Source organism: Monodon monoceros, unplaced genomic scaffold (genome assembly GCF_005190385.1).
Source record: "Monodon monoceros isolate NGI ecotype Baffin Bay Population unplaced genomic scaffold, NGI_Narwhal_1 Super_Scaffold_16, whole genome shotgun sequence".
NCBI classification, from domain to species: Eukaryota; Metazoa; Chordata; class Mammalia; order Artiodactyla; family Monodontidae; genus Monodon; species Monodon monoceros.
The window spans coordinates 62106234-62134006 of NW_021703772.1; the positions used below are offsets into that span (position 1 = coordinate 62106234).

The window sequence follows — 27773 nt, forward strand, 5'->3', positions numbered from 1 at the left end:
CACAGGCTTTCTCTAGGTGCGGCAAGCAGGGGCTACTTTGAAGTGTGCAGGCTTCTCACTGCATTGGCTTCTCTTGTTGCAGAGCATGGGCTCTAGGCACGTGGGCTTCAGTAGTTGTGGCTCGCGGGCTCTAGAGCGCAGGCTCAGTAGTTGTGGCGCATGGGCTTAGTTGCTCCGCGGCATGTGGGGTTGTCCTGGACCAGGGCTCAAACCCGTGTCCCCTGCATTCTTAACCACTGTGTCACCAGGGAAGTCCCAACCACAGTTTTTTAATGTGGGGTTTAATATCATCATTGTGATAAGTATCTGTTAAATGCTTAATATTTTAAAATACATAATTATCTCTATCTCAAAGTTTTTAGGTAATCTTTAAAATCCAGATTATAAAAACTGTACACTACTATTAATTCCATGGATAATACGGGGAAATGGGTGGGTTAGACTTAATAGGCCTAATTTTCCCATTTTTTTTTAAACCAAAGTAACTATCAACACAGTGAAATTTAAAGAAAATAAGGAAATAATTTTCATGAGGATTATAGACAAAAGTGTATATGAGAAACCTATATCATTAGACATAGAATTTTATGTTGTAAAAGGATTAAAAGTGAGAATACAGAAAAAGATACTTCCATTTTTAAAACTCTTATACAGAAATGAAACACAGATGACATAATCAACTGTAATATTACAAGTTAGTGAACTAATGAACCATAAAAATGAGAGCAAATAAGAAGGGGAAAAAAAATCAACCAGATTTTCCAGAAATTCCTCAGATCTCTCCAAATCTTTCTGATTCCAAAGCCTAAGTTTTTAGCTATTACTCTATGCTTCCTTAGGTTCTGGAATCAGAAAGATTTGGATTCAGATCAGCTCTACTCCTTCACAGCTGTGTGCCCCTAAAGAACATGTTAATTAACTTTTCTAAGCCTCATGTTCCTTGTATGTAAAAATTGAGACAACAATGGTACCTAGTTTATACAGTTATGGTGATGATTAAATGAGATTATATATGCAAAGCACAAAAATGTGTAGCATGATGTAAACACTGGATAACTGTTCGCAGCATTGAGTACTATCCTACTAATCTTAGGGCTATAAAAGAACACAACCCAGCAATCAGTAATATGGAAAGCAGAGTACCTCTGGTCTTTAAAACTTTTAATTCACCAATACTACACTTAAGAAACCTCTTGTTTGCTGAGTATCCTTAGACTCAGAGAGTTAGGCATTCTAATACTTCATCTGCACACCATCCCTGTCCTTGGGTATGCAAGTCTAGCCAGGAAAGAAAATTACTAGCTACTATCAAGAAAAGTGATTTATTTTCCTTAGCCAGAACATACAAAATACTCACAGCTTACTAATTTTGTCTACAAACACAAACACAAACACACACACACAATTTTTTTTTTTCTGAGAAGTAGCGGTATTTATTCATAGCCTCAAAGTATACCCCCACCAGATAATTAGTAATTACAAAGGATGAAATAATAACTTTACGGTGGAAAAACTTGGCAGATACCACATTAGCCAAATGATCAGAGTTATTAACATTAATAAGAAGACAAATCAACAGCATGTGTCTCCTGATGTGACACACGAAAAAGAACACAATATTACTTATGCGATATTTCTGCCAAAAGTTGATCACCTGAATCTAACCACAAGGAAATATTGGACAAAAATAAACTGAGGGGTTCTACAAAATAATTGGCCTGAGCTCTTAAAAAAAAGTCAATGTCATGGAATACAAAGTCAGGAAAGATTTCACACTGAAGGAAATTAAAGAGACATGACACTAAACACAAACACGATCTTGAATTTTCTTTGCACTGCATTTGCATTTCCCAGGATATTACTGAAATAACTGGCAAAATCTGAATAGGTTCTGCATGAGGTAGGAGTCAATATTAATTATTTCTCATGTAAATATCCAACTAACCCAGCTCCATTCACTATAAAGACTGTGCTTCCCCAACTGCTCCACAGTTCCATCTATGCTATAAATCCAATATCCACGTATGTATGGATCTGGTTTGTTTTGTTTTATTTTAACAAGCAAATACAAATTTATTTCTCATCTCCCCTTGATTATACAAGTGGTAGCATAAAGTACAGATTTAGTGCTCCTGAATTTTTCCTTTAATATTGTATCTGAATGGAATCTTTCCATATCAGTAAGCAAAGCACTTTCTCAACTTTTCTTCCATCTCTCTCTCTCTCTCTCTCCTCTCTCTTCGCATACATGTCTTAATTTACTCATGTAGGGAAGGCAAAACAGTAGGATATTTGATCACTATATGGCAAAAAATAAGATTGAATCTCTTCCTTATACCATACATTTTGAAACATTCCAAATAGATTAGAGTTGTAACTGTAAAAACTGAAGCCACAGAAATAGAAGAATCATATATCTGATAAAAGGTTAATATCCAAACTACATAAAGAACTCATACAACTCAATAGCAAAAAACAATCCAATTAAAAAATGGGCAGAGAATCTGAGTAGATACTTTACTAAAGACATACAGATGATGACCAAGTGCATGAAAAGGTGCTCAACATCACTAATCACCAGGGAAATGCAAATCAAAACAACAATGAGATACCACCTCACACCTGTCAGAATGGCTATCATCAAAATGAAAACAAACAACAAGTGCTGGTAAGGATGGGGAGAAAAGGAAAGAAACCCTGGTGCACTGTTGGTGGGATTGTAAATTGGTGAAGGCACTATGAAAAACAATATGGAGGTTCCTCAAAAAATTAAAAAAACAGAACTACTGTATGATCTATCAATTCCACTTCTGGGTGTTTATCTGAAGGAAAGGAAAACACTAACTCAGAAAGATATACGCACCCCCATGTTCACTGCAGCATTATTTACAATAGCCAAGACATGGAAACAACTTAAATGTCCATTAATGAGTGAATGGATAAAGAAATTGTGGCATATATATACCATGGAATATTATTCAGCCATAAAAAAGGAAATCCTGCCATTGGTGACAACATGGATGAACCCTGAGGGCGTTATGTTAAGTGAAGTAAGTCAGACAGAGAAAAACAAATACCATAAGATCTCACTTATATGTGGAATCTTAGAAACAAACAAAGAAACTCCTCATAGATACAGAAAACAGACTGGTGATTGCATAGACAGGGGTGGGGGATGGAGGATGGGGATGGGTGCAGATGTTCAAAAGGTACAAACTTCCAGTTATGTAATGTACATATAGGGATGTGATGAGCAGCATGGTGACTATAGTTAGTAACACTGTATTGTATATCTGAAAGTTGCTAAGAGAGTAAATCTTAAAAGTTCTCATCACAAGAAAAAATGAATGAATCAATCCTTTTATAACCAGAAAAAGACCTGAGTCAAAATGCATCAAGTTCCAGAATTAATTTTAAAAAAAAAGATTAATAAATATGACTACATTAAAAATAAAATTTTGCATGGCAAAAAAAATCATACACACACACAAAAGACATTAGACAATCTGGTGAAATATATTTGCAACTTATCACACAAAGGACTAATATCCACAATCCATAAACATATTTTTTAAATGAAGAAGAAAAAGACCAACAACTAGATTTAGGGAGTTCACAAAAAGAAATGCAAATGGACAGAAATGAAAGACATATATCTCTGAATTTACTTTATTATATAATTTTTACTTTGGAAAAAATACGTTTTACATAATTAAAATTAAAAAATCAAGGTAAAAAAGGCAATCTTTTCAGAGTTAATAACATTCCATAGTTTGTTTTATTATTATTAAACAAAAATAGAATTATAACAATGATTTTGAAAATTTTGCTTTTTTAATATATCTTTTTTTTTGCCTTTTAAAAAAATTTTAATTTTATATTGGAGTATAGTTCAATGTTGTGTTAGTTTCAGGTGTACAGCAAAGTGATTCAGTTATACATATATCTATCCTTTTTCAGATTCTTTTCCCATATAGGTTATTACAGAATACTGAGTAGAGTTCCCTGTGCTATACAGTAGGTCCTTGTTGATTATCTATTTTATATACAGTAATGTGTATATGTTAATCCCAAACTTCTAATTTATCCCCCCCCCTTTTTAAATGTATCTTATTGATCTTTCCAGCATATACAAACCTACATTCTATCCTACAGCTGGGCACTATTGCTTTAAATATTGAGGGGGAAAAAAGAAAACAATAAATCTATAAAATATATAGATAAATAAAAACTATAAATCAAGCTGAGAGCATAACCACACAAGAAAAAGTTACTTCAAATGACTTAGAAATTAGTATTTTGTCTGTACATCCCTAGTGGTATATATTCTAAGGACAAAAAGAAATTATAATTAGTACTAATATTGGTATTTAAAATGAAGAATTGTAGTTATACTGTAGGTTATGCAAATAGTAATGCTGTTATTAATATCACTAGGAACCAAGATTTCCAGAATAAGAGAAAAAAGATGTAAATAACAAAAAAGTTAAGAAACAAAATATAACCTTACAATCTTATGTGTAAATTGCAAACACCAGTAAGAACTCAAGATCTTTCTCCTTAAAAAAATATTTCCTAATCCTGTCCACTGGAATGGCCTATAAGCAATAATAGCACAGTAGCTATGGATACTCCTTAGCACCCAGATTGTGATGTCTAAATACCACTTCCCATTAAAAGGAACTACATGGAGAAATGGCTGATTCCAGGTACAGAGTGGAAAATGTACAAAATAAACCCAGGTCAACTTACTGTGTCAGAAAGCAAAGGCATTATCAAAGACTACTTTGATCATGTTGAAGTACAATAGCCAACCTAAAGGGATTCTCACTAACCTAAAAGGAAGCAACTTGCATTGAAAAGAATGTCTGAAATGGGGCTTCCCTGGTGGCACAGTGGTTAAGAATCTGCCTGCCAATGCAGGGGACACGGGTTCGAGCCCTGGTCCGGGAAGATCCCACACTTAGTTGCTCCACACTTAGTTGCGGTGGAGCAACTAAGCCTGTGTGCCACAACTACTGAGCCTGCACTCTAGAGCCCATGAGCCACAACTACCGAGCCCACACGCCACAGCTACTGAAGCCCGCGTGCCCTAGAGCCCATGCTTCGCAACAAGAGGAGCCACCGCGATGAGAAGCCTATGCACTGCAACAAAGAGTAGCCCCTGCTCACCACAACTAGAGAAAGCCCGCGCACAGCAACGAAGACCCAACGCAGCCAAAAATAAAGAAAAAGAAAAAGAAAAAAAATTAAAAAAAAAGAATGTCTGAAATGGAGTGAAATGCATCAAGTATATAAAAATCCATGAGATCATAATAACCACAACTTATCGGTCACCACTGGAAGTTGCTAGGGTATCAACTCATTTCTTTGAAGATTTATAAATAGGGAAGAATTAAGCATTCATCTTGCCAAACTATGTTTCAGGGTAACTAAACAGCTGATACTGGGAAAGTTTTTCTTTATAAAAACAACCTAGCTAATAAATCATAAGGAAAATTTTTGTGGTTTTTTTAAAATCACTATTTCTCAGTACCTAATGAAATACTGGATTTAGGCAAGAATAATCACAGGTTTCAAAAATCATTAGGTGAAAGGCTATGGGGAACTTTACAATGACGGGATCAGTCTACGGTTACCTGAACCCACTGATCAATTCTGACATAAAAAGACTACCAGCCATTTTGTGCCTCTATCTGAATGTTTTGTCTGCATAAAAACCAATGAAATTCTTTAAAAGACTTTCTCACTTAGTAGGAATTTTTAGGCAATTTGTACAGAAAGTATAATAATAAACTGTTTTCAATTTTTATTTCTGAGTTTCATAAGGAAAATTCACATATTTATAAAGAACTTCAATCCTATTTTTATACTTAACTATTTTTCAAAAACAGTTTTAATTGATTTTAATCTTTCAATAATACTTACTGTGAATTCATCTCTTCTAGTAACTGTGTGAGCTTTCTCCAAGGATTATACTCAGAATCAATGCTGTAAAGCCGCATGTGCAAGGCTAATACATGGAACAGTTGATCTAAAAAAGTTGAAGAAAAGGTAATTAGAAGGTTCACAAAATTTGTCCAGAACAATATTCAGGCAAAATTTCTAGCTAATTTATAAGGAAATGTTTCTTATCCTTATAATTATAATTCACCAAGTTTAAGTACCAACTACTTCATGCTCTCTTTTAAGGTAAACTCTGAAATATATATCCAAATAAATTGTACTAGAATTTGGACTGTCCTTACGCTCAATCTTAATACAGGAATGGTTTGTTTTCTTCTCCTGTCAGAGACCTACTTTTCCTTGGCTTTATGCTTCAGGCTTGGTAACTTGTACTTCTCACTATTGTGATCTCCTAACCAAAATTCACTATTATCTTCAATACCCTACTCTGAGTAATATGGACAATAACTTCCATATAAACCACTGTTAGGTGAATATCTTTCTTTACCTAATATTTTCTCCTAAATATTCATTAGATTTAATTGTGACTTCATCATCTTTTGATTCAACATGAAGAAAAAATAATGGAAATAAGATTATTTAAGAGGATTATTCTGGCTATTTTCATTTCTTCTACCTAAACCATGACAATAATCTACCAGTCTTAGCTTTCAACAAAATTCTGCTATGACATTTAGAAAGAAAATTTTGTTTAAAATTTTTACAATTATTTGGGAAAAAAATCCTAAATTTTGCTTTCATATCACATGTGCATTTTCTGGTATAAATGACAAGGATCGGACTAAACTATTCTGCCACTAATACTCAAAATATTTGAATTAAAATGAATCAAAATTCACTTTCTAGAATGTTAGATAATACTTTTTTGACATGTGATTAAAACTAATTCTTAAAACCAGAAAGAAAAAAGCCAAATGACACAAACATATTGTTGTCACTCTCTAAATTAAAATATTCAAAACTAAACAATGTTTTGTTTCTCTGAGCAACTGACTTAGAAATTAACTATACTTTAGAATAACTTGAGATCCATCACTATGAGGAGGAGGAGTAATATTAGTGGTGGGAGTAGTTTGGGGAAGTTATTTGTAAGACATGAGAGCTATAAGATGAACAAAATAAATGTTCCACTCTGTGGGGCAGGGTAAAGGAAATGGGACTAACACTCTGTACCTACAACTGTTTCAATCTGGTGTCTCTATAACAAACAGGAGAGTCTAAATGCCTGATCCTGCTTCACCTTCTGTCTATAAGTCAATGTATAGTCTAAATCCTCTTAAAATTTCTTCATCCTATTAATGGTTAACACTAGCTGAGTATTTATTAGTGCCAAGCACTGCTTAATAATCACTTTATACGGATTATCTCAATTTATTTTCACAAAAATTCTACCAGGTAGGTAATACTGTTATCCCCAGTTTTGAGACAAGTTTCCCAAATTTTCAGTTTTTCTAGTAATCTGGTTCCATTGGTAATACTAAGAACAAGAGACATTTTTAGCAGAGAAATAACATGATGAAAAATATATTGGTCATTTTTATTTTATTTCAATTCAATTACACATAAGAGACTTTTTTTATGAAGTATATAATTTATAACTTTTAAAAAAGTGTCTAAAACCTAAAAGTATTTAAAAAAAATAAATTCCTCTAGCAGAAAATATTAAGATTAACTCAAGTTGCAAGTTGAGAAGTTTTGCGTTCTTTGTATATAGGTTTTAAGTGAATCAAAGGGCTCTCTTTAATATCTCCTTTCAAGATGGTCAATTAACTTGAAGTTTTGATTTAATCAAAAGCATAGACATTGCAATTTTACTAACCTGTTTTGCACTGAAACCATGGCCAGCATAAAAGTAATGTTATAATCTGCCTACTTTCGAAGCCTTTACCATAATTAAAGAAATACAAATGCTGAAGAAAACTTTTTTATCTTCTTATATTCCCTCATTCTACACATAAGGAAATAGGCCCAGAGAAAGGAAGTACCTTGCCAGGTCACCCTAATATTTACTGGAAAAGCTAAGAACAGAATTCAAGATTTCCTACTTGTTAGTTATTTCTACCACTCCAGTTCTCCTTGGGGTTTTTATGATGAAAAGAAAAGTATAAAATTCCTTTTGTAACACACACACCCCTTTCCATTCCTATGAAAAGCTGAGATTGTAACCCTGCAGCATCTTCTAAAGCTATAAATACAATAAATAACAAGAGTCTTTGGTATTGGTTTTAACTAGAACTGAAGGATGATAACATATCTAATGAGGTACATCTACCTTTCAAAAACAATGCTGGAAACTGCAGATAACTTCAACAGGAAAAAGAACAGGCCAAATAACAATCAATACTTTTCACTATGTTTATATAATTCACTGTGTTTTAAAAATTTAGTCTGAGACCTATCAGTAAGAATGAACTCTAATATTTATTTAGCAACAAAAATATCTTTGAGAGAATTCCCTGGCGGTCCAGTAGTTAGGACACTGTGCTCTCACTGCCAAGGGCCCGGGTTTGATCCCTGGTTGGGGAACCAAGATCCTGCATGACGCATGGGATGGCCAAAAAAATAAAAAATGATAATAATAAAATAAATACCATTCTCTAATAAAGGAATCAGGGCTTTAAAAAAAATCTTGTATACTAAACACATACTGACAGTAGCAGACATAGGATGAAGAGAACCTTTGATCATATCAAAAAGTTAAAGACTAAAAAATAATAGAAAAATGTATTAAACACCAACTATGTTCATGACATTTTAAAAGTTGAAAAGCAATTATACCAAGAAAGCACATTATTAAAATTCTGAATAATAACAGCAAAAGGAATAGATAACTTTTTTTGGAATGACACATTTTAAAGCTCTATAGTTTAGACCTACATTTATAAAAGGGTTTAGAAATGAGAAACACCATTAACTTATAGGTGTGCTGTGATTTCAATAAACAGGCACCACTGCCTAGTAGGACCCAGGAAGTCCTGGATTTGAATCCAAGCTCTGTACTAGCCATGTGTCCTTGGGCAAATTACCTTAGTTTTATTATCTGCAAAACGGGGATAATACCAACTTTCTGGGCTGTTTTAAGTGATAGTAGTTATGGTAATAGCATACATCTGTAGTATGCAGACAGTGTGTTTATATACATGTATATACATATATGGTTTCTAAGGATAAATTCCAAATAATAAATTTAATATTTATAAATGAGATAATACAGCTAAATTAGAGATTATGACTACATTAGACACATTAGGTCTCCACATAAAACTCCCACTCTATACAAAATATTAACATATATTTTTAACCTCTTCTCTCTCCTCCCCTGAACTTTTGGTACCACTCTTCCATGGTTCTCCCCCAGCTTCTTCTCAATTACTTGTAAGTGTTCTTCTTCCTCTACTGAACTCTAAAAGGTGGCATTCTCCATAAGAAAGGAAAAGGGATCCCTTTGAGCCCTCTTTCCCTCTCATTCTGCACACGCTACTTCACATAAGCTCAACTTCCACTTCTACCTGTAAGTTTACAATTCACAAATTTTTCTAGCACTTCAGATGTTTGACAGGCACCACAAAGATCAATATATCCAAAACTAAATTGATTATATAGCCCAGCCTAGCTCCAATATTCATTTCCTCTTATAATTCCATCTGAGTGAATGACATCACTGCCCATGCAAACATCCAAGGAAAAACTTGGGAGTCATCTCCCACATTCTTGCCCTCCATAGCCAGTTGATTACCAATCCTATTGGTTCCGCCTCCTATGACCCCTCTTCTACTCTACTCCACCCCTACATCGTTTCTCAATTAGATTACTCAACAATGTCCTCATTCAGTTTTATGTCTTTTGTTTCACCCCCTTCCAATTCCTGTAAACAATAAATCTATTCATATTATCTCATAAATGGTTGGTGAACCACTGAAAGAACAGGCATAGAAAGCGCTTCATGAGATAACCCCTATCTTCTTTTTCTGGTTTATTACTTAACCTTCTTTCCTCCCTTTACTTTATTTAGCAACTATTCACTAATGTGTCATATTGTCTCAGTCTGCCTTTGCAAGATGTTCTCTCAGCCTAGAATAGCATCTTGTTGTTCTCCAGGCAAACGTGATTCATCTTTCAAGAGCCAGTTCAAGTGCTCCTCTGTAAATTTTTCTCTAATACCGCACCTGAGACAGATGTGATCATCCCTTACTTTACGCATTCTCTACACTTGAGTTACCTTTATTTTAGCACTTCTAATACAGCCCTGTAATTATTTTTCACATTTTCCTCTCCTATGAGATGGTGAAATCTCTCTGAAAAAGACAACTTGTTTCTTTTCCTCTTTGTAATTCCCAGGCTAGCACAGTGCTTGACATTTAACAGAATTTTTTTTAAGCATGCTGAATACTGTATGAATATGTCAACAATCCTAGTTTTTTAAATCATATAATATAAGCCTAAAATTCATGATGGATTTATACTCTTCCTTTTCTGCTGTAATGACATATTGGCTTAGTAACCAAGAAAGACGCCAATTAACTAGCCCTAATTTCACTGCCCCAAAGACAGTGACCTCTCAACTCTAACTACTAAAGTAGTGCTTGACTTACTTGCTCCCACTATCTTCTTCCCCATGTTGGTTGCCGTGACAAGTCATCTGGGACAATGAACTCTATTTTCTGCAATACCTAATCAAATTCTTTACAGCTGGGACAAGTCTAAGGTATTATAATGTACTTAATCACAAGAGAAACATATCATTACTAAAACAGAAAACACCACTGAAAGACTGATTTGTCATTGAAAAAAACCAAAGATTTAAATATAAGAACTCTCAGCTGGAACAAAAAGGTAAGATTTAGCAACCTCTTCTACCTGTATCAATATTAAAGTAAGACTATTATACCAAAAAAATCTATAAAATAAAAACATAACTCCAACTTCATTGTAAAATTAAGAGTTTTACACGTATGGCTATGAATACCATACACACACACGAAACACCGTTATGCCAATTTTTATGACTTGGGGAGTATCCACTTAAGGAAATTGAACACAAAGTTGTTACATATGTTTTTGTTATATGTTATATGTTTTTCATAACATATTTTTCAAAAATGCTTTTGAAACAGATGTTTACTGAGCTCAGTACCAGGTTGGAAATTCTGCGTCTCTGTCAGTCATTTCTAAACATGTAAGAGTTCTAAACAGGCAGATTATTTCTTAGTATAACACTCATACTGGTTATTAAGACAGAAATACATATTAAAGGAAAGACTTATCCTAAAGACTTTTATAAACTGGTTCTGTCTAAAATTGTACCACTGTTAAAATTTACCTAAGGTAAACTTAACTGGGTCTGCATTTCCAGATCATTCAAAATTTTAGTTCTATCAGTGCAGTTATCACTGATTAAATACTTGTCAATGAAAAAAATTTCAACTAGCCAAATGACTCTCTAAATTACCATGAAAAAACATTTTCAATTTCTCTATAACTTATTAATAATCAAAGTAAGGAAATGGTTCTGACCCATTTATCCTAGGGTTAATATAACTGGTGTGGATATACACCTCTCACAGCAGAGTCAGCTTCCCCGGTTCCTCTACACAGTCCTGATAAATTACCTATGGAAAGATGGAGGGAACTCCCAAGTGAGAACCTGAAAACTTTTTTCAGCTCCTGCTGAAAAAAGGAGCTGCCCTGCCCTAAGCCAAGCAAGATCTCAGGACCCCTACGCCCTGACAGTGGAAATTATTATCTGTGGAACTTAGTTCCTAGAATAACCACACCATTAACACAGGAAGGCCTAGCTACCTGGGCCACAAAGCACAGGACCTGCAGAAAAACTTTAAAGAATAGCTGAAGCCACTCTTCTTAGCTCAAAAATCTTAAACCACACCTCTAACCCAGGCCACCCCAAATTAACAATGTATTTTGTTCCCAATAAATAAGCTGTATCAGTCTTCGGGAATAAATCCCATTCTGTCCTTCTAACCCCATCTTTTAACAGGTCAAACTTAAGGTTTGTTAAGTGCTTTTTTCAAAAAAAGACTAGGCTGAAAATAAACTTTTATCTTGCTTCTGGTCTCCTCACCCACCCCCAATTTGATGATGGTAGTATTGAAGTAGTAGAAACAGTAATGTTGAGATTTACAGTCTATGAAGACTTGAACATACATTGTAAAACTGAGTTCTTACAACAATCCTCTGGTTGGATACTATGAAAAACAGAATCCATGAGATTAAATCAGCTTGCCATTAAACTATCTGCCCACTCATGAAGAGTTGAGTCTGAAGGCAATTTCTACATTTTTATATTAATTTATGTACTTTGACCACTATAATAATTAGTGGCCAAATTTTCTTCTTGTTATGGGGTAACAAAAAGAATAGAACAAAAGTTGTGATCCAACCTATTTGTAGAATTCATAGTTTTTTAAATCTGCAAAGACCTTACTAAGCCATGGATATCAGAATTTTACCACTGTTAAAGAGTAAGATTAGACTACTTAATAGCAATTTTGTGATATTAAACAATATCTTTATGAAGCCTTACTGCAGGGTGAAATTAACATCAAAATAATTTTCTCTAACTCTGAATTCTCCAAAAATTCATTCTTTGAGCAACTAAAACTACTTTGAGCTGCATGCTGCATGCACACATCTAAGCTGGATTGCCTTCTATGAATAACAAACACAGGGGGCAGTTTTCCACTGTGTGCATCATTCCTTGAAAAGATCATATATTATGTCAAAATTAAGTTAAAGCACCTCAAATGAAAATGTCAAAGCAAGGGTTTGCCTCAACCTTTCTTGACTAAAGTTTAATTTTTATCTCTATAAAATCATGAAATCCATTTGTGATATGAACTTTGGCTCCTTAGTTAAACTACAGTAATAAGCAGAAAGCTCAGGCTCAAAGATATAGAAAGATGTTGATCTAACTAAAGATAAGTTTTTAAAAATTATCCTCCAATATTAATAATTTATCAATGACACCTCTTCCTCCCACCCCCACCCCAGCCACTGGTTTCAACAATTTCTGCTTGAGAAATACACTAAGAATATCATGGCAAAAAGTGCTGAAAGCCTGTGAACTTCACTGGAATCTATGGCATTCCATGTCTATTTTCAAATCACTTGAATGAAGAAATTGAGTAACTTTAATAAAACATTCTTAATAAAAAGTTATGCCTTCAATTTTTGCATCTGCTTTGTCCTACATATGTTGCTAACCAAGTTGGTGGTACTTATCAGTATATATACCAATTTGTAACAAAAACTCCAAATTCACTCATCTTTCAAAACCTTGTTCAAATGCCATGTCCGCCAAAAGCTTCACTGATTTTACAAGCTAGATATGATCCCAAACCTCCAAATTTTCTAGAACTTTATCCATACCCCACTTTAGAACTTAACACTTTCTATCTTACAATAAATTATCTAGAATCAGTCTTATCTGCTGAATACAAGGTCCTTAATGCCTGACCTTCCAGCGAATAAAGAGGAGGTCCACAGCTCGGACCTAGGAATCAGGAGCAGAGCTGCATGTGCAAGCTGATGAGATGGCTCACGCCAGGGGCAAGGGGGAACCAGCCAGCAAACTGGCGAAAAATAAAGGAGAACCAACTGGTATCCAAGGAAGAAGGAATGAGGACTTGAGAAAATGTCTGAAGGAGTGGCCCAAAACAAAAATAGAATTCACAGTGAAAGGCTGGCAAAAGAGAATAGGCAAGATAACAGCAAGGATAGCATGGGAGATCCTGGAAATATTCCAAGGCAATAGTGTGCAGTAGGATATCCTTGACTAAGCCCAGGGGTGAAAGTTTTTAAAGGTTCTGCATCTTTTGGGACACTTAAGGGCAAGAGATATGTCTTACATAACTGAATTTAATGTCAGAGAACTGGGTTCAATTGCAAGCTCTGACATTTTCCAACTATATGACTTGGCAATGCAATCACTTTGAACTCCAGCTTCCTTTTCTAAGAAAAAGAAATAACACCTATTTAACATGGTCATTCTAAAGACTAAATAATTTATGTGAAAGTACTTTATAAACTTTAAAACTACAAACGTAAGGTATTATTAAAATACCATAGTATGCTGCTATGTGAATCAATTTTGCTCATTTTTACTGTGGAAAATTTCCCAGACATATATTTAGGAATGAACTTTTACTCTGATTGGATACTGGTCGGTTTACCTCAATACTTCAAAAATTTGTTTGAATATGGAAGTGCTGAATGGCATTATTCCACGACAATTTGATTTCTCAGTATAAATTTGGCCAGTAATATTTTCTGCTTTTATTGTTGTTAATAGGTCAATCTTGTGCCCTGCCCCACCCCCACGGTGTGTGTGTGTGTGTGTGTGTGTGTGTGTGTGTGTGTGTGTCCATCCATAATTATCTATCGGGCATTACGCAAGCCATTCAAGACAAAATTTATTAAATTTTTTCTCAACTAAACTTCAATTTCATCAGGAATTTGTGATGGAACATTACTCCAGAAGTGTAAATTCCATTATCATTTGCTTAATTAGTGGAGCATTTTCTCATTCTCTTTCACCAAAATATTATGAAAAAGAGAAAAGACATTTTAAAAATGATATATTTAAGAGGCCGTAGAAAGTAATGAATGGGAAAAGGAAAATACTGACTTATGAATAGGCTCTAGAGAAAAAGAGAAATTTTTGTTTACTAATACCATTAGAGTTCTACTGGAAAATGAAAAAAATGAGATATTTGATCTAAGATCCTATGAAACACCTTCAATATGCTCTTGCATTAAACTTAAATTAGGTTTGAGTTAGGCTTGAGTAAATAACAAATACATTAAGTTTATACACTTGCAAAATAGTGGGATTTCATAGAATATATAACATTCTGCATACATGATTTATAGAGCTCTTTTATAAATAATTAGGATAAATAATGTGTAAGTAACTGAACAATACATCATATGAAAACTAAAATCAAAAAAATCATGTACAACTTAAATGTATAAAATTTTTTATTTGTCAATCATACCTCAGTAAAGCTGGGGGAAAAAAGAACTAACATAACTGATAAGGAAAAAAAGAAAACGAAAAACAGTATTAACTTATATTTAGGATAAGCTTCATTACAACCTCTTCTATACTGGCACATTGAAATCTCTTATTCACTAAAGGGGAAAATAAAAAGAAACAAAAGTCTGGAAGTAACTATCAATTTAATAATTTAAATTAAAATTGAGGGTGATAATTGAAGTGGCTGCTGCTAGACTTTTATTACTATTTTTAGCATTCTGGTTAAGTTCATCATTTACAAGCCTCCGTATAAATTTAAATTTACCTTAGAGGGAGGAAAAAGTAGCTTTCTAGCATAAAACTAAAATTCCTTTACTAAACACTTTCTAACATAACACTTTCTGGAATATTATCAGCCAATGCCAAACAACAAATTAACAAGAAAGAATAATTTATCTAAGTGAAATTATAGTTTCTGCCAATTCAAACAGACTACAAGCTAAAACTCCTATTTATCAACAACTTCTATAAAACATACTATATCACTGGGTACAAGTAGGGTTTAAGTACATACGTCAAGGGGTCAGTAAATACTGAATACTCAGTAAAAAATAAATTCCAAAACCTTAAATTTCCAAGAACAAAGTGATAACACAAAATAAAATATCAAAATCTAGTACAACTAGTAAGAATTTTAAAAGTAACTTGGTTAAATTTCACATAAGTTCATATCTTTATGTTAGAAATTTCAAGGTGTTTTTGATCAGTCCTTTGCTCTGAAATCATTCCAAAATTACATATGTATCTTCTTAAAATAACACATATTTTTGAAAAACTAATATATATTGATAATTTTAAATAATTACTAATATTTTTAGCATTTAAGAAAATATATTCATTTTTCAAAAAATACATTATGTTTTAAACAATTTTTATTTCCCATATCAATCACATTAGGAAATATTTTAACTCCATTGATTTGGGACCAATAATTAACTGTACATGACATTAAATAATATTACCCCTAGTATTCACATTAATTCTCTAAACAATGACTACACAGTGATAGCATCAAAACCATGCTCATGAAAAATCTACTTTAAGTTCCAAATGATACTTCTCAGAAATATACTCTTACAAAAAGTACTGAAGAATCATGCTCAGTTTACAATATAAAGCATATTCGTAAATAAAAGTAAACATCTACAATTTTAATACATTTGTGCACATCAAAATACAGTACAAATGCCTTCACTGATTAATAGCAGCTATTTATATAGAAATCTGTAGGTGACATGAATTCTTTATAAAAATTTTCTTAAGTCCAGACAACATAAAAATTCTTTAAAAGAATTTAAGTTTGAGGAAAATTTTTTATCATTGAGAATAATATACTGTTTTAATTTTGAACCAACGTAATTCTGATTAATTACTATGACATTTATTTACTGACTAATCATAGCATAGAAAGAGCTAAATGTTCATGATTCTTCTAAAATTAACCATTTAAAGCATATAATCACTATTAAAATTGATTATACAAAACATAAAAAGAATCTGAAAATACAACAAAAGACCACTTTGCCTATATATGCTTTCAAAATGAAATAATCAGAAATTTTTTAAAATTTAGCACTGCTTAAGACTTACTTAAACAAGACCTTTTACCAGCTGTGCTTGCACCACCTGAACATAAATTCCCTCCTCGATGAATTAATTCAAGTTCCAAATTGGTTCTGTAAGCAAAGCATTAAAAAATATCTCAGTCATTAGATTGAAGTAATACTTTTTGTTTTATTGATATGTCTGAATAAACCTAAAGTTCTTCAACTTTATTATTTGAAAAATTATAGTTTATGCAATATCAGTAATAATCATATTTTATCTGATATTTAGAAAGTTAAAAGGGGAACAGTTTATCTATCCTTACTTATATGTTCATATTTATACCTGCAAAACTGCACACGTCACAGTGTAATTGTTGCAAAATCCTAGGTGTTGGCAAATACTAAAAACTAGGCCTTAAGGAAAAAAACTGCAACACATTTCAAAAACCCACATATGAATCTGATGAAAGAATCTGTACTCTGGCAGCCACTGATTAGGTGGTTACTGGCATATAACACACAAGGGCATACCAATTTTTCTATCAGAGAAATGGTTATCACTCACTGGAGCTTAGATGGCATCTAGAAACCAATATTAAGAAACAAAATCACTAACATCAAAGTGGCTATAAACAACACATATAATTAAACAGCAGTCTCCTTTATAGACTTCTAAAATTACAGTTTTATTAAAATACATTGTGTAACTATTAACACTGCTAAACAACAATATTGTTCATATAGATTTGAAATTATATTTAGCGATTATTAGTTTACAGAGTAGCAATAATTAGTAAATTGACATTTCAAAAATCAAATCGATGCAGAATCTAAAGATTTACTCAAAAGCAGTAACAGTAAAATAGCCAATCAAGTTTGACAAAATAATAAATGAAAATTGAGTGACTGTGTGTATTTTTATTTCAACAGTATTAATAAACTTAAACACACCTTTATTTGCCACAACTAAAACTGAATAAACTAGTTTATATCCAAGATATGTATATATGACACTAATAGTGAGATATCCCCCATCTTAAAAATAAATAAATAAAAGGCAACATTTCAAGCTTACACTTTGCAAGTGAATTCAGGAAAGAATAGAACCCTATTTTATTTAAAACAAAACATTTTGAGCTGGTTTTGCTTGTATTTTGAACACAGAATGTTTTGAAATGTTATTTTCATATATTTACTTATAAATGCAAACTGTTAAAAATATTAATATTTCTAAATCTGTATATTTGCCACCCATTTCTAAAGGAATGCTTTAATCCTCTCTACTCAGGAGGGAGAAAAAGCAATTTAACATTGATAATGTTCCTGCTCAGAGCTCCATCTGGTTGCTGCTGATAAGGGCATCTGTGTGACAAGGGAATTTTCCACCCTTCAGGTGATTTGCATTGCTCACTGAACTTCTAAAAACCTACCAGCAAGGAAGCAGGGACAAGGATTTCATATTAGTGGACAGAAAGCGAGCGGAGACCAGCATGTGTTCCTTCATCAAGGGAATATAAATGAGATCAATACATTTTGTTTTCACAAATCTTCTGTTGCCTAATCTGTAGAAAAAAATTAATGGCTATATTCTCTTATAAAAACTAAGATTTCCTAGATAGTACTTTTAAAAGAGCTAACCAGAAACGCGAATAATTCTTACAAATGAACGTCAGAACCAGAATGTCAACTTTTATTTCAGCATAATTTGCAAAAATATTCATTAAAATATAAATACAATAACAAGTCTATTTATTTAATCATCAAATAAGATACTTTAAAGGATGATAAACATGTTACCAGAAATCTGATTTTAAAGAATACTTGAAGGAAAACTACCAAATGTAATTCATTACTTCAGATTATGGTTGGAAGATCTCCTGTACAACATTCCTTCTGAGTTAAAAAAACAAATCTACCTATCCAAAGGGTTCGTATAATATCTAGGATTTTAAAAATCAATATGTCAGAAGCCCTAGCTATCAGCTTCTCCTTATTTAATTTATAACAAAATTGGCCCTTTAAGTCTTGCTAGAGAAAAGAACACACAAATGTGTCACATGCCCCATGTCTGCTTTTCCCTCACTGTTGAAAATCGTAACACAATATTCTGTTTCTGCCCTCCTGAATGGATGATATAAAAATTAAGATGTATTGGGAGCAGAAGTTTTCCAAGCCTTTTTGTTCTTGGAGAAAAGTAGACTCAACTTTCTATATTTTCTAACACAAACACATTCAAATTAGTTTGGACGGGGAATAAAAAAGAAGAGAAAATCTCTACATTTGAAAGAAAGATTGCTTAAAGCCTATCATGGTGGCCACTTAGATATACCCATATAAAAACTCCTCCAACTATGCTCCAGTTTCTTTTTGCTTGACCAAGTATGCCTTCTACCCCTCATTTGGCACTAACTTATATTTTTAGAGCTATAATTTGAAAAACAAACGTGTATAAACACACACACACACAGACTCAAACACATACTCGTATAGTGTGGGTTCAAGGCCTGAGCCTACCCCTACTAGATGACCAATTAATTCAATTTCTCAGAGAAGAAAAGATCTTCATCCATACCATGGCCTGGCCTATATTATCGAATACTCAGCTAAAGCTCTAACTCCTCCCAGAGTTAGGGAGAACTAACTCCCTTTTCTTGGAAAAGGAAAGAAGTGCTTCTACACACTTTATATTTCAATTTGCTCATCTTCCCTTTTGAAGTTCTATAGCACTTTCTCAATATGATATATCTATTTAAAATATATGTATTTTTTAAATATTTATATTTTTAAATATTTTATATATTTAAAAAAATTATATTGTTTTATACAGATTGATGTATATTAGTTTTGTCTGTCCAACTAAACTGTAAATTCCTGAAGACCAGGGACCATTTCAGATGCAGCTTCTATATCCCTGATGGTACCTAGGAAAGTGTTCAAACAATTCCCAGGACCTGAACACCTCTTTGTTTTGATACGTAGCCAGTGATAAGATTCTCTAATCCCTGCAGTTTATTATCATTATCTTGTTGACCCTTCCTTTAGTTTTAAAAAGGATTTATTATTTGGTGTTTTAGCAAGCATTCTTCTTATTTCAAACATAATTAGTTTATAAAGTTTAAACTTATAATGCAACTAATGTATAAAGCAAGCTGCATTCACTCTACTGAACAGTTTACCCACTTATGACTTAAAGATGTCTGTCCATCTACGTCTCAGTTACTCACATTTCAACTTCTTTCCATTTCCATGTTTCTCACATATACAGGCTAAGTGCTACTTACTAATAACTCTAGGCTATATATAACTTGGGTCCAAAATCTTTGGAGAAATCAATTACTCAAATTAGTGTGATTCATTGTTTCAATAATGAAATAATGAATTGGCATTGAAGTGAAAAAAGCTTTCTTCTCCAAAATTAATTTTCCATAATCCATTTGAATGACTGATATTTGCAATAGAATGTTTTTTGGAAATACATTAAAACTTGAATATAGTAATTTTGATTAATTTTAATGCAACAAAAAGATCATTCCAACAATTTCTTCTTTGCTGCCCTCAGAAAATCCTCCAAGGCTTCACCTTGCAAATAAAATTAAAAACAAAGAGATACATATTGTCCTACCAAAAACTAAAAAATAGCTCAAAAACAATTATTAGAGGACACAGCTAGTTACCCACTAGAAATATTTTGTTTCTAAACATCAAAAAATTTAAGCTCCCCAAAGAGCAAACAAAATTACTTATTCAGCTGGGAAAAACTCAGTCCTGGGAAACTAGGGTTGTAGCCCATTCAAATTACTAATGTCAAATACAAATACATTTGCATGTTCTAAGGGACTATACATTTAAGAATCACAGCATTTAATTCAAAAGTTAAATAACTGAAATTAATTTTATTTCTAAATATTTTACTTACTTAACCATTTTAAATGCTGCTAAATACTTCAATGACTACCTTTTAGGCATAAAAATGATCATAATCTGTAATCATAAGTATTTAATGAAACAAGGTTATATGCCAGGCAGAAGATAACTGTAAAGACCTGGTTTCCTACCTTGAAAAAGTTACATCTTATTCAAATAGAATACACATTCTTTTTTCCTTTAACTCATGTTTTTGTTAATTTTTGAGTCAATCTGTTTTTTGTGTTTCTTTTTAATGATTAAGTAAAACTTAGAGAAGGCATGCAATCTCACTGTGAGAACATTGCAATGGCCTGGGTAATTTTAACCAAGGATAAGGTTTTTAAAGGTTATATACTTTCACTTTTGGAATCATTATATTGTTGCTTTAGAGTTTACCACTAAGGATCAGAGAAGGATGGGAGGATGGGAGAGCATATTTTCTCCACTTCTCTATATACACCCTTAGTAAATAACATTTGACATCTGTCCCTGCTTCTATATAAAAGAGAAAAGCAAAAATATGTTGATTCAAAAAGTTTCCCATTATCACAGCAAGCTTTCTATAAATATTTCTATTAAAAATTATATATATATTCTATAAATTATTTATATATTTAAACAAAGAAATAGGAATCCAAAACTTCTACCAAACTAAATTTAAATCAAATTATTTGATTTATCATACTACAGCAAAATTCCATGTACAGATCATTCCCATTCAACCAGGATTTTCTTATAAGGTCAATCCTAATAAAATCAAAGGCATAAATGCACAAGTGACATAAATATGAGTGTGTATATACATGCATTGAGTTGGTCTACATCCATGTCACTTTTCTACATTATTACCATAATATTGTACAGAACTTTATGAAACCTTGAAACCTGGCAAAATTAAATTATATTCAATTTAGTTTTCACATAAAGTATATTTTATTGCAAGTATGTAATTGGTAACTCTTCAGAGACAAAATGTTAAATTAACTGTTATATCTTCCCCCAAAGCATTCTAGATAAATAACAATAGCCTAGGAATACACAGACTAGATAGTTACTTCCCAACCCATTAGATCCTTTTACATCAATCCACGTCCAGCACTTGCATTCTTAGACCAAAAACTAATGTTTCCTTATCCTGAGGTCTAACTTGCTTGCTGCAATTTTCTTAAGTCTGGTCCCATTTTTCCTGGGTTCAAAAGAGTACATAGTTCATTCACTCTTTTGTTACCCTCTGTTCCAGGAATGGGGCAGAGAGAATGGTCATGATGAACTTCATGTATATATGACTTATAAAAGCTGAACTAAGGAGAGGAAAAAGGAGAACAGTAATTGAAAGAACACTATACCTCAGCTCAGTAAATCTGAGTTCTAGTCCTACTCTACCACTAATTTGTTGCATGACTTCAAGTCACGTTATTTCTCTAAATCTTACCTATTACAATACTACTTGAACAAAATACGAAGTATGCTTCTAGAGATATCCAAGGGTCTACAATATCAGATCTGGCAGAATGTGTTTACAATTGTGCCTGCTTCTCTCCTATTTTTTTTTCTTACAGTTCTCCATTTTCCTTCAATTAAGTTTTCTAAAATTCCTATTTGGAATTATTTCTTAGGTATTGAACACCTACTCAGTAGATTAGACTATTCCTACCTAATCTGAAAGATGAGAAGCATTTACCTCTGTTTTCTTGAGACCGGTAGCTACTCACAGAAGTTTAGAACATGCCTGATCTCATTTCCTCTCCTTTATCTGATTTTCTAAACCACCTATAGTCTTCTAGGACATTACTAGATCTTGCATGAGCTTAAAACAAAGTAAGTTCTTCTTACTGTTCTTAGTTATTTTATAAATTAGAAGTATTTAACATATTACAGTGTTTTGGTTCTTAGTATTATCACTTTTTTTGACAGGGCTTAAACAGTGATTTCTTAACAACACCCTTCATATATAATACTCACATGCTTTGAGGTAGACATCTGTCCCAAATGTTAATAATATACTTTTCCTCATATATCCTATAATGCTTAATAATACCTAAACCAATATTCCATTAAAATAAAAACTCAGAAAAATGAAGGAAAACTCTACTTTTATAGACCTTTTAGGAGGTTCCAAAACTAGCCATAATTTCAACCAACATTAAAAATATGCAACTTTTTTTCAAATAAATATGAATGAGAAATAAAATAAACTATTAACATTAAGTAAATATAAAAGTATATACTATGTATACCTACCTAGCAACAGAATACATAAAGAGAAAATCATTATCTGGTGAGCCTGGAGTCTTGCTATAGTCTCTATATTTCTTCTGAGTGGTATTTTTGATATCTTTCATTACCGATTCCATTTCTTTACTTAAGTTGGTTTCTGACTGTAAAAAACACAAACATACATATAAAGTTTATGTATATTCATTTTCTCTAATAACAGTCTAACACTACATTGTTTATCATATGAGCACACTAGGAAGTTAAGGTTTAAAAGTCAAAACAGATGTACATTAGCTACGCACTATAAATATATTGAGTGCACAAAGATAAAACAGATCAAGAGGTATTTTCTCTTATTTTAGGGACCTTTTATTCTAATTTTATATTGTGATCCAACCATGAATTAACCACACAAACTATATTCTAAACAAATGAGTATATGTCATTAAAATATCTTAGAACAGTTTTCATGCTTATAAAAAATTTCATTTAAGCTCATTTTTTCAAGATTAATATTGATGTCCCTTACTTTAAGCATATTTTAATCACATAAAAATCTGGATTTCGAAAAGAAAAAAAATAACACATAGACTCAAAAATTAGTCTTCAATTCAGAAAAGGAGATGAATCTTTCTGATTAGCTTTAAACTATGAATTTCTGTTGAAAAAGTCAGATATTCATAGTTTTCATAAATTTACTGCATATACTGGGCATTGCTGTCACCCCTCTCAGGGACCATAACATAAATCTATAATGAAGGTGAAATATTTAAGAATTTAAATCAAATAAATCCTACTGGATGGGATAAAAGATGGGTTCACTTAGACCAAATCTCACAGCAAAATAGACTGACTTATGGTTCGATCATATATACAATATTTTATCTCTCTAATACACACACACATACACACAAATGTATGTGTAAGTCTTTAATTACACACACAGAAAGTTTGCATGTGTGTGTGTAAATACATCATCTTAATATACCTAATGGCATATTTTTAAATGATTAGATTATGCTTTACATTGCAAGATACATCTATATAATGCTGGACTTTGTTTTGAAATATTTCAACACAACCATATCTAAGCTTATAGGATATTTCATGATCTGGAAGATGTATATTAAAACTATAACAATTTAGACTAAGGAAAAGCATAGCCTTTAGTAATAATTTGTTCTGTTACTCTCATTTTTGTTTTTAATAACCACCAACAGAAGAGTAAAACCTCTAAAAGCAATTTCTACTAAATATATAAGGTCCAGAGTAATTTAGAAGTAGAACAAAAATTAAAGCTGAAAAGCAGAGCTGAGTTAACCAGGATATTTCTGCCTTACACTGATGCTTACTGGGAAAGCTCCCGGACGTCCCTGCAGCTCCTCCACTTCCTTTATGAGATCTTGTATGCTTTTGTTACTAGGACGTTGCCAAAGGTTGTTTTCGACATTGCTTCCAGGATAACAAGGAAGAACACTGTTAGCAAACTGCCTGCAGAGAGGACATGTGAATTCTCCTTTGTCCACTGAGAAGCCCTGAAGAACCTGGTCATTCTAAAAGATGAAACGAATATACAGCTATATGATGCACACGTTTACAGAAAACAAAATTAACACCACTACATTTTATAGTAAATAAATGAACCATACAAAAAAGGACCTCTAATACATGTCATAAAAGCATAAAATCATTTAACTGTTGAAGATTATCAAATCACTTCTTACATCATGGCAATCATGCAACACTTGCCATCACCAATGAACTGCTTAAGTATCCTACTCTTCTCTCAGTATGAAACATTCAAATAATGATGCAATCTGAAACATTCAAATAATGATGCAATCAATCTGAAATGTGGATTTAAGATACAGAATAACTCAAGAAGCAGGCCACATTAAAGTGAATCACCTTCCTCTTCCCATGCCCCTGTTTTCTTCACCTATAAGTGACTACTGGAAAGATTCTCCCAGTGCTCACGTTATTTGATGTAGGATAGACAGCTTTTGAGAGCATTTAAGCCTAAAAAATTGTAATGTGTCTTCCAAGGTGTCTAATGGCCGAACACAATTGATTGGACTTGATGCAGTGGGTTTGTTTAGGTTTAACGGATAGGGGCAAGATTTAGTTAGAATACTCAGAACATAAGGGTGATAAGGAGGGGAATTAATTTAACATCCTCTCCTTCAGATGTTCCTGATAGGAGAAGGAAGAAATATGAGAATTTTTGAAACAGAGACACATAAAGCACATATGCCTAGGAGGAAACTCTTGCTCATGAGAGATTGCAATTCATGCTAACTAACCAGGATTTAAGGCAGGAATCCAGGCTGCTATATTTGTTCCTTTCTTTTGTCTGACACCACCCACATCTATTTTGCTCTTTCAGGCTACTGCTATTGTGTAGTCCTAACCAGTGTCTTACTCTTTTTTCCAGCGGTCTCTCTTATTCTGCCACTAACCTAATGCTTTATCTCAAAATATGTTTTTAATGTACTAATATATGTATGAATGCTACAATATGACCATTATTACTAATAAGACAAAAGTAATGGGAAAAAAGGATACAAAGAAGAAAAAATGAATTTATTTGCCCATGGTTACAAAGGTAGTTAATGACAATGTCAGAATGAACTTAGGTTTCCCAGCTCTTTAATTTAGTGTTCATTTCACTGTATCTTGGATTTCAAGTACTTTGGCCAAAAGAACTGAATTCTATTTTTTTTTTACTCTGTGACACTTATTTTTTCAATTCCTTAAAAATCTAACACCATGTCTTATTAAATCCAATTCTATAAACAAATGCTAAGCTCCTAACATGTGTCAAATGCTGCACCATGTGACACCAAAAAGAGTTAAGAGACATCTTCATTTAAGGTACTGACAATTTAAAAGCAAATAGAAACAAATTATAACAATAGTGTGATAAATGCAACAGAGAAGGCTTCCCAAAGAAGACTTGTGAAGTAAGTTTTAAAGATATACAAGAGGAGTGTACTAAAAGGTTGGGGCAAGGGTCCTGGTTGTTGAAGGACATTCTATGATAAGCTTCCCTGTAGCCATAATTTTAAAGAATGCTAGGTCCTCATCCTAGCCTTGATGGAACTAGGTTCTTTCCTGAAGCATCACCAGAAGCCCTCTCAACTAGACACTGCTCATTTTCCCACATCTCTCAAACCTCAGTATCCTTCTCATCTCCAGTGCTGGCTCAAGATCATTACTCTTGTATTCCCAGTGTGGCTCATGCCATTTAGTGAGATCACCCCTTTTCCTTCCTTTTTACTGTCATTCATTGCCCTTAATATCTGAAGACTTTGGTACCTAGATCAGTTTTCCTCATCACTCCAAGTCCTGCCATCCTCATACACAATTTCAATGTATGTAGACAACCAATCTTATACCTTAGTCCCTTAGCTCCTTGACCTCATCAACTCCAATGGCTTTGACCTCCACTCTACCCTAGCACCTCGTACCATGACCACACCCTTATCTTGTAATGACCAAAAATTGTCCATACCTGAAAATATTAAATTCAAACATCTTATATTCTGTCAACTCCTATCTCTTTTAGTCCCTCCCTTTTTCCTCAGTTTATACGGTCTTTCCTATCCTACCATACACCATGATATATCATTTTAAAAACTCTCAAGTCAACACTTCTCGTTCTCCCTCCGTATGTCCTTTTATGATACACACCTAAACAAAATCTTCATACAAAATTAATCCAGTGTATGACTTCCAATTCAGCATTCAAACTGAGTGCTGTTAGAGAAAACTGAAGTAGCTTCTTGCTACAAACTGCTTCCCACCTCAACTTAGCCCTGAATACTTCCTGGCAATCTTTCTCCAACATCCTATGAAGCATTCTTTCACCCAATTCCAAAGTGGTTTTTCTAAACCGTCTCCTCACTCGTCAAGTCCCTTTACCTACCCCAGCTTTGCCCCCTCTACTCTAGGAACATAAAGCTACACCTCCTACTTCAGAAAGAAGAGGGTCATGGCAGTGAGACAGGAGGAAAGGGGGCAGGGCACAACCTTTAAAAGAATGACACAGCTGTTGAGGATACGACAAACTGGTTAGAACCAACTAGGTCCAAGATGGTGTAAGATTCGACTTCCAGTAGACCTTGAGCCTCATTATATGCTCACTGTAATATATTAGCATATGCTAAATGACACACCCACCAGTGCACCAGACAATTCCAAGGCTAACCATAAAAGGCCAAAAAGTGGGCGATGGCCCAATTCCTGGAAATCCCCACCCCTTCCCCAAAGTAGTTGGAATAATTCTCCCACTTGCTAGCCTATGAAATTCCCAGTCCATGAAAACTAACCACCCCTATACCCCAGGGTGCTCTCACCCTCTGAGAAGGACTGCATTCTGCCTATGGAATGTGTACTTCCCTGAATAAATCCCTTTCACTTTATTACGGCTGACTCTTGAATTCCTTCCTGAACAAAGCCAAGGACCCTCACTTGGCAGTCTGCCCCAGGGACATGCCCGAGACCTGGGACACTGACCATCCTCTCGTGCCTGCCCCATTCGCCTGCAACAGCAACTCCTTCAGCTTCCTGCCTTCTCCCACCCCAAATATCTGATTAATAAATCCCATCAGTCCTTCCACCCACTTTCTTCCTTCTACTCCCTTTGCTAATATCTCTTAATAGTCTCCCAACCATATCATTGCCAGTATGATCTACCTAATGTGAGATAATTATTCCCAATCAAAATCTTTCAGTGATCACCAACACCTCTTACCTTAATTCTTTCCTCCCTCTTATGCTCCACATGCAATCTCTCACCAAGTCTAGAAAATCCTTCTCTAAATATATTTCAAGCAACCTAAGTGTCCATCGACAGATGAATGAAGAAGATGTGGCACATATATACAATGGAATATTACTCAGCCATAAAAAGAAACAAAACTGAGTTATTTGTAGTGAGGTGGATGGACCTAGAGACTGTCATACAGAGTGAAGTAAGTCAGAAAGAGAAAAACAAATACTGTATGCTAACACATATATATGGAATCTAAAAAAAAAAAAGGTTATGAAGAACCTAGGGGCAGGACAGGAATAAAGAC

General features: G+C 33.4%; 1 protein-coding gene across 1 annotated transcript in view; it reads right to left on the bottom strand.

Moving 5' to 3' along the window:
- Positions 1 to 27773, bottom strand: part of UBR3 (ubiquitin protein ligase E3 component n-recognin 3) — a 229015-nt gene that overhangs the window by 44268 nt on the left and 156974 nt on the right. The window contains exons 27-30 of the mRNA XM_029224835.1: positions 24033 to 24245; positions 22717 to 22853; positions 16613 to 16698; positions 5929 to 6034 (exon numbers count right to left, since the gene is read on the bottom strand). Of these exons, the coding sequence (XP_029080668.1) occupies positions 5929 to 6034; positions 16613 to 16698; positions 22717 to 22853; positions 24033 to 24245 (542 nt within the window). The remainder of the gene's footprint in view (positions 1 to 5928; positions 6035 to 16612; positions 16699 to 22716; positions 22854 to 24032; positions 24246 to 27773) is intronic.